The following is a 15,320-nucleotide window of genomic DNA, read 5'->3' as shown; positions in this document are numbered from 1 at the left end:
ATATTGAGCCGTACTGTATGGTACCCATTCTGCAATCTGTTAAAGTTTTCAATCAATCAATCAAAGCTTGGTACATTGCAGTTCGAGATAGCAAACTAACCTCTTCAGTGACACCGCAGGATGGCTTTGCTCATGTAGTGTAGTAACACCCTCATCCCTCCAGGAAAACACAAGAAATCTCTTTCACAGACTTTATTGTCGCCAACTCATCAGAACAGAGAATCTTCAGTCATACACAACCATCTTCTGTACACTGTTCCCTTATTTGAAAACAAAAACAAACTGTAAAAGAAAGGTATGTACAAAAATAAGAAAAGGTGTTAAAAAAACGAACTAAAAGAAATATACAAGACAAAATGGTATATTAATGCTCTTTTGTGGAAGTCTGTTTATAAATAGTGTGTGACAGTTACATTATCAATTTAACTTAGCTTTATTCTGCTTTATAAGTGTTGAATATTCTGTTCAATAGAATATTGTAATTTGTTTTCTTTGATGAGGAATCCAGTAGCACCGTTCTTATATTTTTTTCACGACATTGTATGTCATCCATCCACCAAGGGGAGCTCTCTCCTAGTGATTCACATGAGTTACGGAGCCCATTGCCTCCATACAGTGCAAAAACAAAGAAAAACAACCATAACAGAAAAAGTAACACAAACCCCTTGAAAATGAAAATACTGATAATTATTCCCGCAATGTGATTTCTTTTCTTTCATACATCTCTCACCAGGAGAAAAGTTTCCACACATATTGTCCCTTTCTGTTATCAATGTAATATCAATATATTTGACACAATCGCCATATAGCTTTTTATCCAATTGACTTTTGTTACATGACCAATTAAAAATATGTTTTTTCTTTTATAATCATTATCAAACTGTAGCTCTGATTGGCTAGTACAATCATCGACCTTATCAAACTGTATGATTGGCTAGTACAATCATCCAAGCAGAAGATCTGCTTAGAGACAAAGCAGTCCAGCGGAAGTAGCCAAATGCCAACATAGATTACACTTCCAAGAAATTTTTTAATTAAATGCTAAAAAATGATACATGAGACCTTCATTCTTGTGAGTTCAATGACAAATGCACGGAGCCTGTGTTTAGGCTGTCAAATCATAATAGCAACAGCAACTGAAGACGGATATCAAAGCAACTTATCCTTCATCTTTTACCAACAAAAAAAAGGTTGTGTACCAAAATGTGAAATGTTAGGTGTATTCAGTCTTCCGTGAGCTGCACCATATAGTACAGAACACAGGAGTTAAGTGTAAAGCCTGTTGACTCACAGACAAAAGGCAATAAGAAGTGAAGGCAGATGAGAAGAAACACAAATACAACATTAACCATGTAACAGGGCATATGAATGAATATGCAAAAGAAAAAAAAGACTCCGGGGCTTTAAGTCAGTTCAACATAGACATGTAGCTTAGAAGCCTGCCATATATTAAGTTACGATTATCATCACTCATATTTACTATGATATAAAACCATCTGACAAACAAGTTTCACTTTGCTCATTTCTCCTACACTGACGAATCAAATCTTGCACATTAGGGTGGACCGATCCTACGGCCACTTGTTCTCAATGGCAAGTTTGATTGTCACTTTTTTCTGTGGGGTATAAAGCACATGTCGGTTCCAAAGTACACAGGGGTCTCCTTCACCACCTCCGTTGGTTGGTCATCGCAAAACAAGACAGTCCAGCTGAAGTCTCTGTGTGACTGGCCGTCCAGTGCGCTCCTCATACCTCTTTAGTGTACACAGACCGGGGGGGGGGGGGGTGGGGGTTGTGACATTGTTGAGCTGATACGTATAGCAGTTGTAGTGCATTCCAGAGATAGCTGGGCTTGGTCAATGTGAAGCATTGAAATATAGCAATACATAAGACAGTAAAACACTCAGTTAATCATACAGTGTATGTACAGGTCTGTTCATAACACTAACCTCCACTGGCTTCTTGCAAGAAATGTTTATAGAATTTTTGGCCTTTTTTTGCTTTGACTTGCAAACTTTCTCTTTCAAATTCCTGACATGTATCCTGTCTCTTACAGTTGTTCCTACATGGCCATAGTGGTGAGGTGTTGGTGACCCAGCAGCCCCTTGCGCCCCCCGCCCCCCCCCGGGTGCCCTCCTCCAGTGCCGTGGCCACAGTACTCTTGCAGGTTCTGGCGTAAGGTGACCAGCGCCGACCCCAGGCAGGCGCGGTTGGGGGCCAGGATGCCCCCGGGCAGCTGGATGAGCACGGTGGCCACGCCCGCCATGCCGTCGTCCGTGGGCTCCAGGGTGATGGGTCCCACCTTGAAGGAGGAGTAGGAGAAGCCCATGAGCTGGGAGAGGAAGGGGTCCGAGCGGCAGAAGTGCTGGTAGCCGCCGTGCGTGGACGGGTGGTGGTGCGAGGTGGGAGTGCCGGTGGTGGTGCCGGCGTAGTGGTGGGTGTTCAGGTAGTGCAGGGGCAGGTGCTGCCCGCCGTTGCCCCCCGTGCCCAGGGCGAGGTGGTGGTGATGGTGGGAGGCGGGTCCGGAGCCCGGGTCGTGCTTGTAGGAGACGGCCCCCGCCCTGCCCCTCTGGCCCGCCACCACTCCCCCCAGCTTGCCGGTGCGGGCATGGGCCAGGGACACGGTGCTGCCGCCCCCCACCCCTCCGCCCGCCGACGGCAGGTAGATGAGCTGCGGCTCCTCGGGCTCCAGGTAGACTGTGAGCTTGGCGAAGGGCCTGGACGCCATCTTGGTCATCTCCTGGATGTGGCGGCGCTGCTCCCGGCGGAAGTCCAGGAACTGCTTCACCTTCCAGAGGAGGACGCAGACGGACAGGAAGAGGAAGAAGCAGGAGAAGAAGACGGAGAAGAAGACAAAGAGGTCGATGTGGGCCTGGTCCTGGCGCAGGAACAGCAGGCCCTGGGACTCGCCCTGCTCCTCCGCGGTGCCCAGCCCCCGCAGGGCGATGTAGAAGCGGCTGGACTTCAGGGAGTGGACCTCGTGGGGGAAGGTGATGACCACGCGGTCTCGAACGTCGCGGACGACCAGCACCGTCTGTGGTTTCCACACGGTGATGTAGGAGATGAGCCCCTGGGCGCGCTCCTCCCTCACCTCCCTCTCCGCCCCCGGGGGCTTAGCTTGCAGCTGCAGGGGGTTGCTGGTGAGCACGGGACCCCCGAGACTGGACGAGGCGTTGGCCAACACCTTTATAGGGGAGGGGGGCGAGTCCTTATCCGCCCCGCTCCGAGCCGCCGACGACTCATCCTCGATCTTGACGGTGTGGATTCCCGTGTGGCGGTCGACGTCCACGATGAAGGTGTCGTGAGAGTTGGACACGTACACCTCCACCCAGCCGAACGTAACGTCGATGGTGACGCGGATGTCCACGTTGGTGAACTTGGGCTGGGCGGCGAAGAAGACGGTGCGCCCCTTGGGCAGATTGCGGAGGCTGGGGTCGTGGAAGCAGTTGGTCTGGGACGTGGGGTCGAAGCAGTACTCGCTGTCCACGTTGAACTGGCGGTAGCACTGGCGCCCGTTCACCGGAGTGCCGTTGAAAGAGTCTTTGCACTTGGCGCACTAGGGGGTGTTTGTAAGAGAGAGAGAGAGCGAGAGAGAGAGAACATACGGTAAATATAAAGGAGTAGATACCGGATTACCGCATTGCTAAATTCTGAGAATACAGGAGCCCAATAGTTCAATCACACAATACACATTTGATGGTATGGGTTAGTTTAAAAAAATTATCCAAGATGGCGCTGCGCTGTTCAGCTGCCTCTCTGTCTTCTACCTCATTATTGCACTTAGTTTTTTGCACATTTTAGCTTTGTATATTGTATATCTTGTATAGTGTTTGGTCTATATTCTTAAATCTTTCTACTGTATGATGCACAATCTCAGGAGGGTCATACAGAACCAAGCATTTCACTATAATGTACATGCGTCTTATATGTGACAAATAAAACAAAACTTGAACTTTGTGCATATATACCTGTTGTCTGTAGCAGTCTTTGCGGTCGGTCTGGCTGGCGAGGCAGTTGGAGGTCTCCGTGTTGTTCTGACAGGGACAGCCCGTGCCGTCGTGCTCGTTACAGGTGTCCGCATGGCCGTTACACTGACACCTGTCGAGAAGCAGGTCAGAAGAGCCATTCATCTTCTATTATCTTGCTTCCCCCAATGTATCCAAAACGTTTTGGGTAAAAAACTCTAGCTCGGTTTCACAGTCGGCGACTAAGCGTTGTTGTAGACTGTAAAAGCCCCCCTACACTAAAGACCACCATCACTTTGTCGTATATTATCTAGATGAAACATGTAAAATATCAATGAAAACTGTACAAAATTATACTAGACGGAAATACTGGTGGAAAATTGTAAGGCATTTGGCAGAGGGGCCACAGGGGCTCCGGGAGACATGGTGTCAGCTGGCACCAGGCCTAAAGGAGAATAATCCTCCCCCACGATCGAACCCATTTGGTAGGAGACTAGAGAGTCAGGTATTATCTTTAAAACAGGCATCAACAGGATCAGCTCGGGGGGGATACATTCTGTAGGATGATGAAACCTAGAATTTGAAGGCTCAGAGATTGTAGAGGTTAAAAGGGTCAAAGCGCAGAGGTCTTGTAGACAATAGCTGACCAGCCGTTGGGCCCTTAAGGACTGGAGGGTAAATCCAGGCTACGGCAGCTGGTCAGAGATTAGGCTTCAGAGTATAGAAAATTAAACAATACAAGTATCATATAAAAATACTAAAGGTTAGTTTAGAAGCAAGGGAGTTTCAGAAACATTCAGTTAGGTATCAAACATGATTAACATTGGACACTAGAAAAACCAAATAGAGTTAAATACATTCTAGAATTAATGCCTAGCATACTTAACTACAAGTAAACTGTCATACAAAATCACATTAGATAATAGGTTAGCAAGCCTGAAAAGTTGACAACAAGTGAACCAAATAATAAGACATAGGTAGTAAATTAAGGTTTAAGCTAAAATAAGGTTAAAGGAAAGGTTATTACTAAGAGAACAGACAAACCATCAGTAGGATGGAAACATTTAATAAGGCAATTACGAGTTACCATATGGCAGGGCTATTCAACTGGCGGGACCGGCCCGCCAAAGATTACATGATAATAATAAAAAAAAAAAAAAAAAAATTCATCTGACACAGACGATGATAGAAGATCGCCTTGCAGCAGGGGAGCCAGACTCCACCGAGCCTAGACGAAATCAAGCGCTCCCAGCTTGGAGAATCACGGAGACCAAGGTTGCCTTGGCAACCAGCCACCACCAAGAGTGCCTCGTGTTGTCTGGACAACCCGAGACCAACAGCACCACCACTGGAGAAACGAGTCGGACGGCATCCGCCGATCAGAACGGGACCAACTGCTCCACCACCAAAGAGACGATTAGATATACCATGAAGACCCTGTACTTGTTTGATTCATAGATATGTTTTAGTAAGAATGGAATAAACACCCCAGTTTGTTTGATTCAGACCACCTCGTCTGCGTTTTCCTTCATAGAACCGAACACCTGAAAATGCAAACAATGCAGAGAGAAGGGTAAAGACTATCGCGCTTTCCGATCACCAGAACTTAGATAAATGAAGGGAAGACACTTCAACTTACTTGTCACACTTGGCTTGGAGCAGGAAGTAGCCACTGAGACAGCTCTCACACTTGTCACCCACACTGTTGTTCTGGCAACTCACGCAAACCGCGTTCTCCTCCGTCGGACCCTCCGACACCCAGTTCTGAATCTGATGGGAGCCAATAAAAGTTGACCAGAGCCACAGAGAAAGGGTTGAGCAAGGCAAGAAATAGGACAACGTATTTATATTTATACAGGAATCTCAGTGGGAATACATTGGATTTAAAAAAAAATATATATACATTTATTTTGTGATTATACGTTTTTAGTGAAAAATGAATGTCAGAATGTAGTGGTGTAATGATAACATTTCAGTCTATACGATTTTCGATTTTAAGGTCACGACTCAATTAGATTTTTAGATGATCCAATTATAAGTTGTAATACACATACATATACACACACTGCACAGCTTGGTTTGGCTCAGATTTTTTTTATTATTTTTATCTCAAAGTCGTAAACAATGAAAATGAGGCCTAACATTATGCTAATAGGGTAGCCGTACCATACCACAAGTTAAACTGAGAGAATAATTAGACCCAAGGAAGAGAACGAGAGAAGAATCGCCGATATAGTTTTAAATCTCGATACACTGTATTGAACATACTTTCTTCTTCAAATTCATTACATCCCCATCAGAATTGCTAATGAACTTAAGAACTTCAAGGGTCAGAAATCTCACTTTATATTACTAAAAACAGGACTCAATTTAGAATCTTTAGACTTTGGCACAGATTATTAGATGATTATATGTTTATATATTATACGATTATATGTATTCGTGCATGACTTGAAGGAGCGACTGAAAGAGAAGAGGCCGTGCCATTAAATATGACCCTCTTGTGGTTCAATGACTGAAAACATGGCAAACATGGAGGATAAGAGACAGCTCCTAACAATAAACTGATAATCGAGAAAATGCTGTTGACTCAAATGACAGGTTCCTGCTCACGGGACAAAACCAGCGACCCCAGAAAGTGTGGTGGAGAATACACTTTAAATGCTTATATATATAGGTAATATATTTGCTGTATTTAGATGGTGTACTGTGTCTTCATAAATGTTGCTCTCACTAACTAAGCAATGAGAGCAAGGTAGGAAGTGCAGGAAAAGACAGGAAGCGGCCAAGGACAGGCGCCAGGGAGCTCCGATCATAATGACCCTTACACACATGTGTACACTCACATACTCACACACACATACACACACACATACATACACACACATAGACACGCACACCCATCAGTTATGTAATTAACAGGAAACATCAGAGAGAGACGTTAGGCGCCAGTAACACACACACACACATACACACATACACTTTATACACGTGGACACACAGATACCCCGATTTAGAGCGGTTATGTAAGGGGGCCTTTAGACATTAGGCGTCAGTAAGCCACACACACAGACACATACACACATGTTGACATACGGTCTTTTGCACCATATGCCGGTAAGCCTCTGATCAGCTATATGTAGGAACGGAGGGAGGCCTATAGGATACTATAATACTGTAGGGCTATAATTATGAACTATGCTATATTTAAGTAAATGGACCCTGTTGTGTGAACTGTTGTGCAATCACTAATAGGAGACAGTCCGTCTCATTTGGATTTGATAACTACAATAGAAGGATATTACATAACAGTAGCGCTAGCACACACACCTTTACACGCACGCACATATACACGCACGCACACACACATGAACTCACACACACTCACACCAGCATAAAGTCATTTGCACACATTTTGCGCCCATTTTGGTAAACAACTTAAACACGTAAGTCTGACGCATGTCTGACGTAGGTTATGTGTAATATTTTCTATAAAAGACAAGATGCTAGTTTTGGACATTAGGATTTTCTGGGTTGTGTTGTTCGGTGATCACTGCAATAAACCTTTGTCCTCCACGGCTGTTACAATTGAGTCCTGTGTTCTGACGTCTCCTTTAAACAATGAGCTATAAACAGACAGCTCTTATCTTCTATATATTGGCGACCACGAAGGTTGAATTAGCACTTGAAGGACTCGAGACCGTGAGACAAAAAAGACAGCGGCTAGCAAAAATAAACAAACAGAAGGTGAGATTTCTCTAAATTTACTTTAAAATGCTGTGTTTTTGTCTGACGGACCGATACTGGAAAGATGTTTTTTCAAAATAACCTAAGAAAAATTGAGATGGGAGACTGGATTCAATTGTGAATAATTAAATGCTGTGTTCTTTTCTTTTTTCTTTCTTTCTTTCTAAAAGGCTAGAAATGTTTTCTTTTTCTGTTTTTTTGTTGTTGGACAGTAATTATCTGTGGAATCAGTGATATGAAATATACCAAGCATTATGACCCTATTATAGTTACAGAAATGCAGGAAGTGGGACTGTGAGGTGACTGGGCATAGGGCCAACAGCTGTTTTTCAATTGTGTGGGAGAGCAGGAAGAGAGTCTGTGACTCTCCAAAAAACTGCATGCAGACACAGACGAGTATTATGGTTGTAAAAAGAGCATGAAATCATGGTTTTATCTTTTGAACAAAAGTTGCTTGTCAGACAAAATGTGTTGTTGTTTGTGCTACAGGGGCTGGTTGGTTCAAAGAGACAGTTGATTTTCTTGAAACTACATGGTTTTATCTTTTGAACAAAAGTTGCTTGTCAGACAAAATGTGTTGTTGTTTGTGCTACAGGGGCTGGTTGGTTCAAAGAGACACAGACAAGTGTTATAGTTGTGTTTTATTTGGTTTAAGGAAAAAGCTGTAGTGTGATACAGGCTGTTGTGTGAGTTGTCTCTTTGAGGAGGCTGAGTTGTCTCTTTGGGGAGGCTGAGTGTCTTGTTGATGAGACTGAGTTGTTTATATAAGTTGTCTCTTTGAGGAGGCTGAGTTGTCTCTTTGGGGAGGCTGAGTGTCTTGTTGATGAGACTGAGTTGTTTATATAAGTTGTCTCTTTGAGGAGGCTGAGTTGTCTCTTTGAGGAGGCTGAGTGTCTTGTTGATGAGACTGAGTTGTTTATATAAGTTGTCTCTTTGAGGAGGCTGAGTTGTCTCTTTGAGGAGGCTGAGTGTCTTGTTGATGAGACTGAGTTGTTTATATAAGTTGTCTCTTTGAGGAGGCTGAGTTGTCTCTTTGAGGAGGCTGAGTGTCTTGTTGATGAGACCGAGTTGTTTATATAAGTTGTCTCTTTGAGGAGGCTGAGTTGTCTCTTTGAGGAGGCTGAGTGTCTTGTTGATTAGACTGAGTTGTTTATATAAGTTGTCTCTTTGAGGAGGCTGAGTGTCTTGTTGAAAAGACTGAGTTATTTGTATACGGTGTCTTGTTGATGAGGCTGAGACAGACTGTGGTTTAGAAGAGCTGTTGGAAGAGACAGTTCGTTGTTTATTTGTGAAACAGGAGTCACGCTGTTGGAAGAGACAGTTCGTTGTTTATTTGTGAAACAAGAGCGCTTTGTGCAGAGGTAACACGTTGACTCTGGGTTTTTAAGTGATTTAAGTGATTAAGTACTTTTCCTCTGGGGAGATCTTGTGAGAATCTAGCCCTGGACAGAGGAAAGGAGTCAGATCTGTATTTTGACAGAGGTAACGAGTTGACTCTGTGTGTTTTAGTGATTGTTTTATTTTTGGAATTCCCTTTTTTTCTTCTTTTTTTCGAAGCCATAAGGCTGTGCGCGCGGATGTAAGAGAGAGCGAGGCAGTAGGTGTGTGAGGGACGGAGGCGGATCTCAAGTGAGCTGAGTTTCTAAAAACAAACAGACAAGATCTAGAGGGCGGAGCCTCACAACTCACAAAAGTGGGGGCCACGAGGTCTGTGACTTTTCGAATGCACCAAGTTACAGACAGACAATACAGTACATGTCAAAGTTCTTTTTCAAGTTCTGGAAGGCTTCTCAGAGTTAAGAAGATATATTTGTGATTCAAAGTGAAATGAATTAATCATTGTTTTTGTTATTCCTTTTTTTCTTTCTTTCCTTTTCCAACAAACGAAAACAACGAACCAAAACAACCATCGACCATGCAATGAGAGGTGATGACACAGGAGATTTCAAATAGCAGGTTGTATAAATTGGTCAAACGTATGGATCAGCTACCCTCCAGAAGTGTCCTCTAATCTCATTACATGCAAATAGTTGATTTATATTATGGTCATTTGATTAATTGTATGTATAATCATTGTACCCAACACATGAAATAAGTGGGCAGATTGAGATAATTAGACTATCATGTGACATGACACTGTGTGTTTTGTCAATTATAAATAAATAAATAAATTCCAAGTTGTGTTTTTCCCCCCAAAAACTGTATTCACTGTATAAGTCGAGGCATCTATCTATGGCGGATCTATAGCTGGCAGTGGGATGTCTGAGGGTCATATTTGTGAAACAGAGAACTAATTGCAACCCTAGTTGAGAGTCACTAGGAGAAAGAGTGTAGATGTTGAGACAGTCATTAGTCATTCTGTGATCTTTTGAGCACGGCTCTGAGCATAAGGCGTATAACAGGCTGATCACGTGTTGCAATAATTAAGGCTAATCATGGTAGCCTGATTGTTATTGTAATTTTTAGACTGTAAAACCTAGTTTAGGGAGTGGCCCTGGAAAAGATATAGTCTGTGGGAACTATTAGGAAGTGTCCCTGTACAGATCTGGGGGAAATGATTAGAGTGGCCCTGTACAGATTATTGTCGTACTGTAGCTCTGAGCCAGACCAGAGGGTTGATAGGCACAGAGTGGAGAGTTTTGGCTCGGAGCTTGCATGCTGGAGTCTCAGTTGTAGAAGAGGAGGAGGACTGTGAATAGTCAAACAGGGGATCCCACAGGACCCACCCGACAATAGAGTTTTAGAACTGATAAGCCTATAGAATCATGTCAATAACTTACAAATTCTGTTGTCGGTCCTGAAAAGACCTGTTTGGTTCAAGAATCCTAATCCAGCATAGATTTATATAAGGGATGTGTAAGAAGGGGGGTACATAGGTTGGTATGTTAAAGCAGAGGAAAATGATATCTGTGTCACAGTTTAATAGAAAGTGAAAACATAAATATAAGAAATGTCAGAGTCAACTATTGTATTTGCCATGTATGGACAAATCCGCATTGGGATACAGGTACAGAGCAAACACTGTGTGTCTACAACTAATCCAATACAGGAGTAGAGTAGAAACAGTACAGAAAAAATATGTAAAAACATATGACAAAGAGGCCTGCGGCTGGGTGACCAGAGGGGTCGTTGATAATGCCAGAGGCACGGGAAAGCAGCCTGGCGCCATAGATCTAGTCTAGAGCTGGCAGGCTAACCCCCGATTGTCTTGCGTGCGAGACGCACAATCCTGATCAGAGATTTCTTCTCCTGGTCTGTAATGTTACCAAACTATAGTAGTTGTGTAGAATCACCCTGTTATTTGTGAACTCTTTCAGTTTCCTAAGGAAGAAAAGACGTTGCTGGGACTTTTTAATAATGGTTCTGGTATTATAGAAATTTAAAACTGAACTGCGTGGTGAATTGGCAGTGAGTTTGTGAGAATGGGTTTAGGCAGAGCCCAATAGCTGAACACAGGAGAAGAGAGAAGGGAGAATGAGGAGGAGTGAAGAAGGTGTGGTGGAAAAGGGAGGATGAGGAGGAGTGAAGAAGGTTTTGCTGTGAGTATGACAGAGTTTCAATAAGACAATCACCTAAGCAGGAAACAGGGTCATTTCCCCACAGGAAGTCTGGGCTACAGGCCAAGTTATGTGCATGTGTAAATCCGAGCCGCTTGTAGCCGCTAAAGCTGTAGGATGGACACAGATGGAAACCATCTTTTGCCTAAAATATTTATAAAGAGATGGATTCAGATTCAGATTCCTTTATTGAGCCATTTGTGTAAAACACATTGGTAATTGTTGCAGCAATACAGTGTATGCATTCTTTCTTTTTTCACAGTAAACAAACACCAACACAGACAAGAAAGCGCTTTTATTAGTTTTCATGCGATTACCTCATAACAAGTAGTAAGCATTTGCACAGGTTAGATGGAGCTCTTCAGAATTTAGCAGAGAGCTGTCAGCATTAGGTTAGCTGTTACATATAGATAGATAGCACTTCATATCATACAGATGATCAAGGGAGGGTGAACATGCATTAGTAAAAAGAAAAACAACAACTGCTGCAGTGTTTATGACGAGACCGTTAACCTGGTTGTTCCCGCAGCACTGACGGGGGACCAAGCCGGTCCATGTTGTACGATGTGATTTTGGATCTCCCTACAAAACTAAGCAATTATTTTTGTTTGTATTTTCATTTAAAACCTTTAGTTAACCAGGAAGGCCCATTGAGATACAAGATGTTTGCAAGAAAGACCTGGCCAATATGACAGCAGTAACATTTGCAATATATCAGATAGCAGTAAGATATGCAATACATCACACAGGGACATGGTAGGGGTTTTTGAGTGGGGATTTTAAGGAGTGCAGGGATGTAGCGCTACGGATGTTTGGAGGGAGTGAGTTCCAGAGGGTGAGCAGCCACAGAGAAGGCTCTGAGACCAACAGTCCGCATGTTGGTGGTGGAGATGGAGAGGAGACCGGAGTCAGAGGGCCGCAGCCTCCGGGGCGGTCTGTAGGAATAGAGGAGGTCCACTAGGTACCAGGGGCGAAGGGCTTGGTAGGTAATGTGTAGGGTGAAACATTTTCTATGCTTCGTTTAGCGTAATAATATGAACATGATTCACTGGCTGTGAGCGAGCCCTTGTGAACACCATGAATTTAGTTTTCTTTACATTTAAAACTAGTTTAAAGGGGAACTATCTTATAAATGGCCTTTTTTCAGTGTTTAGCAGTTTCCTGGCTATGTGGACTTATATTATATTAATAGGATATATATCTAAAATGTACAGATTTCTCAGCTGCATAATAATGTGGCAGTTGATGTGGCAGTTGGCACCAGGCCACACAGTGGTTGGAGCCCAGCCTCAAAACGGCTTAAGATCTTGAGGTAGACAAATGCTGTTTTTGAGTGCTTGATTAGAAATACAAAACAATAAAAAAAAAATTGGAAAAAGGAGGGAGTACTTGTATACAGGACGGTGACGTCCGTATAAAAGATGCAGCTTGGCTGTATGGCTTTTATTGTCCATGTCATTTATAAAAACATAGAATAAAACCGGAGCCGAAAGTAGACTCTGGGGAAACACCTTTGTGATTTTTAAATTTGTATTTTAAGATCAATTACCAGAGACGTGGAAAAGGCAATATGGATGTAGTAAAGGGACAAGAATGGAGCAGGTTTCATTTTCACGATGTGAAATGTGAAAACGGGGGAGGATGAGAAGAGAGAGAACAACAAGACGTTATAAAGACAAGAGTTGTGGGACAAATGACAAAGTGGGTAAAAGAAGTGAATTGATTATGGTAAATAGGAGTGAATGTGTAAGTATGGGCGCGCCATGGATGCTAAATAATGTTTTCTGAATATCGCTAACCGATTGTTTTTCTCTAATAGGTTGTGGAGAGTACGGGGGAAATTGTTTTTGTTTTTCTCTAATAGGTTTGCGGAGAGTACGGAGGAAATCCTGTTAACTATGGTTTAGGTCACAGGCCTATAGTGAAAAGGGGGTAACTATTAGGAGAACTGTTTAGAAGAACTAACCTGTGCAAATGCTTACTACTTGTTATGAGGTAATCGCATGAAAACTAATAAAAGCGCTAAGATAACATAACAGGCCAATGCAGCTTAAAAGGTCCTGCATAGGACTTTTGCATGAGCAGCCCGTTGCCAACGACAAACAGGCCACTGCAAGCCATGCAATGCAGCTTAAAAGGTCCTGCATAGGACTTTTGCATGAGCAGCCTGTTGCAAACAGTGCAGAAAAGGCAGTCTGTCAAGATCCTGTGAAGGAGAGAGAGACCAAAGTGGGGCGAGCCAATCCAACAACAGTCCGAGACAAAGAAGCACGACTCTGGCATCACCTGGAAGCGACACGGAGTTCTGCACAGAAACAAGGACAGTGTTGTAATAAGATAATGATCAACAAAATTACCATGTGCAAGCCAGCCAGATGGTGTAAGTGTTTTGTTCTACAATCAGGAAAATCGAGTGGGACAAGCAGAAGGGACAGCAGAGGCTGGACCAGCAGAGACTGAAGGCCCTGGGGTGACCAGGGGAAGATGCATGGGACAGAAGGTCAAGTCCTCATCGAAACACCAAAACCATGAACCCAAAGCTAAGTACAATGCAACTACACCTGTGCTAGGCCATTGAGAGGGTCATCTTGCCAGCAATCTCACTGTATGAACATATAATAGTCTATAAGGACATATGAAGGAAGTGTATAAAATATGAGGTGACACCTTGTTGCCCTTAAAGTGGAAATGAAGCAGTGAGCAATGTGATCCTAGTTTGTTTGTTGTGTACCTTGTGTAAGACAGGGTTCTATAATCAAATGTGAAATCTATCTTATTTGTCTGAAAAATCAAATATAATATCCCTGTTTTCAACATGGGCGCCGCCATTTTGTTGCTGACGTCATGGCTGACGTCATGGAGCTTGTTTGGTGTATACACTGCTGGTTAGTTGCCTATAGTGAATGGGTCAGTCAGTAAATAAAATGTTGCCTACAAAACAATGGGACCGCGGTGGTTCTGTTTGTATTGCTCCTGGCTGTTCAAACTAATTTTACCATGTGAGAGAGAGGAAAGTTGGTTAATTTCCACAAACTACCAGTGAAAAAAACAGTGTTGTTGGCATGTTGGCTCAGGCTGGCTGCACTCAGGCGGCGTGATCAGCCTGTTGGACAGGGAAGGAGGATCTGCAGCGAACACTTCATTGCCTCGGATTATGTTGTTGGGGGTGGAAGGTTTGTCCAGAAGACCACTAATCAGCTGAAGCCTGATGCGGTTCCCTCGGTCTTCGACAGACAGACCGGCGTTAGCTCTCGGGAGCGATCGCTAGCTAGTTGGCACCAGCCGGGGACGCCGGGCGTCGGCGTTAGCTCTCGGGAGCGATCGCTAGCTAGTTAGCACCAGCCGGGGACCGGCGTTAGCAACCGGGAGCGTCGCGGAGCATTCAGCCTGCTGGCTACCTAGATCCACTTCAACCAGCCGAGCGTCGGGAGCTCCAGCAGCTTGTCGATGTGCTAATAGCCTGGAGCCAGCTACCGTTAGCTTGCAGAGGCTCCAGCACACCGACAAGCTGTGTAGCCAGCTACCGTTAGCTTGCAGAGGCTATTAGCACACCGACAAGCTGTGTAGCCAGCAGGCTGAATGCTCCGCGACGCTCCCGGTTGCTAACGCCGGTCCCCGGCTGGTGCTAACTAGCTAGCAATCGCTCCCGAGAGCTAACGCCGACGCCCGGCGTCCCCGGCTGGTGCCAACTAGCTAGCGATCGCTCCCGAGAGCTAACGCCGGTCTGTCTGTCGAAGACCGAGGGAACCACATCAGGCTTCAGCTGATTAGTGGTCTTCTGGACAAACCTTCCACCCCCAACAACATAATCCGAGGCAATGAAGTGTTCGCTGCAGATCCTCCTTCCCTGTCCAACAGGCTGATCACGCCGCCTGAGTGCAGCCAGCCTGAGCCAACATGCCAACAACACTGTTTTTTTCACTGGTAGTTTGTGGAAATTAACCAACTTTCCTCTCTCTCACATGGTAAAATTAGTTTGAACAGCCAGGAGCAATACAAACAGAACCACCGCGGTCCCGTTGTTTTGTAGGCAACATTTTATTTACCGACT

At 44.2% G+C, this 15,320-nt stretch overlaps 1 protein-coding gene across 1 annotated transcript in view; it reads right to left on the bottom strand.

Annotated features, from left to right (window-relative positions):
- Positions 1-177: 177 nt before the first annotated feature.
- Positions 178-15,320, bottom strand: part of megf8 (multiple EGF-like-domains 8) — a 129,005-nt gene continuing 113,862 nt past the window's right edge. The window contains exons 42-44 of the mRNA XM_084308713.1: positions 5,605-5,735; positions 3,969-4,098; positions 178-3,556 (exon numbers count right to left, since the gene is read on the bottom strand). Of these exons, the coding sequence (XP_084164839.1) occupies positions 2,063-3,556; positions 3,969-4,098; positions 5,605-5,735 (1,755 nt within the window). The 3' untranslated portion in view covers positions 178-2,062. The remainder of the gene's footprint in view (positions 3,557-3,968; positions 4,099-5,604; positions 5,736-15,320) is intronic.

The sequence above is a fragment of the Notolepis coatsorum genome (genome assembly GCF_963971535.1).
Source record: "Notolepis coatsorum genome assembly, chromosome: 2".
In the NCBI taxonomy this organism is placed as follows: domain Eukaryota; kingdom Metazoa; phylum Chordata; class Actinopteri; order Aulopiformes; family Paralepididae; genus Notolepis; species Notolepis coatsorum.
Note: the sequence above shows the minus strand (reverse complement) of the source record. Positions and strands in the feature narration are given on the sequence as shown.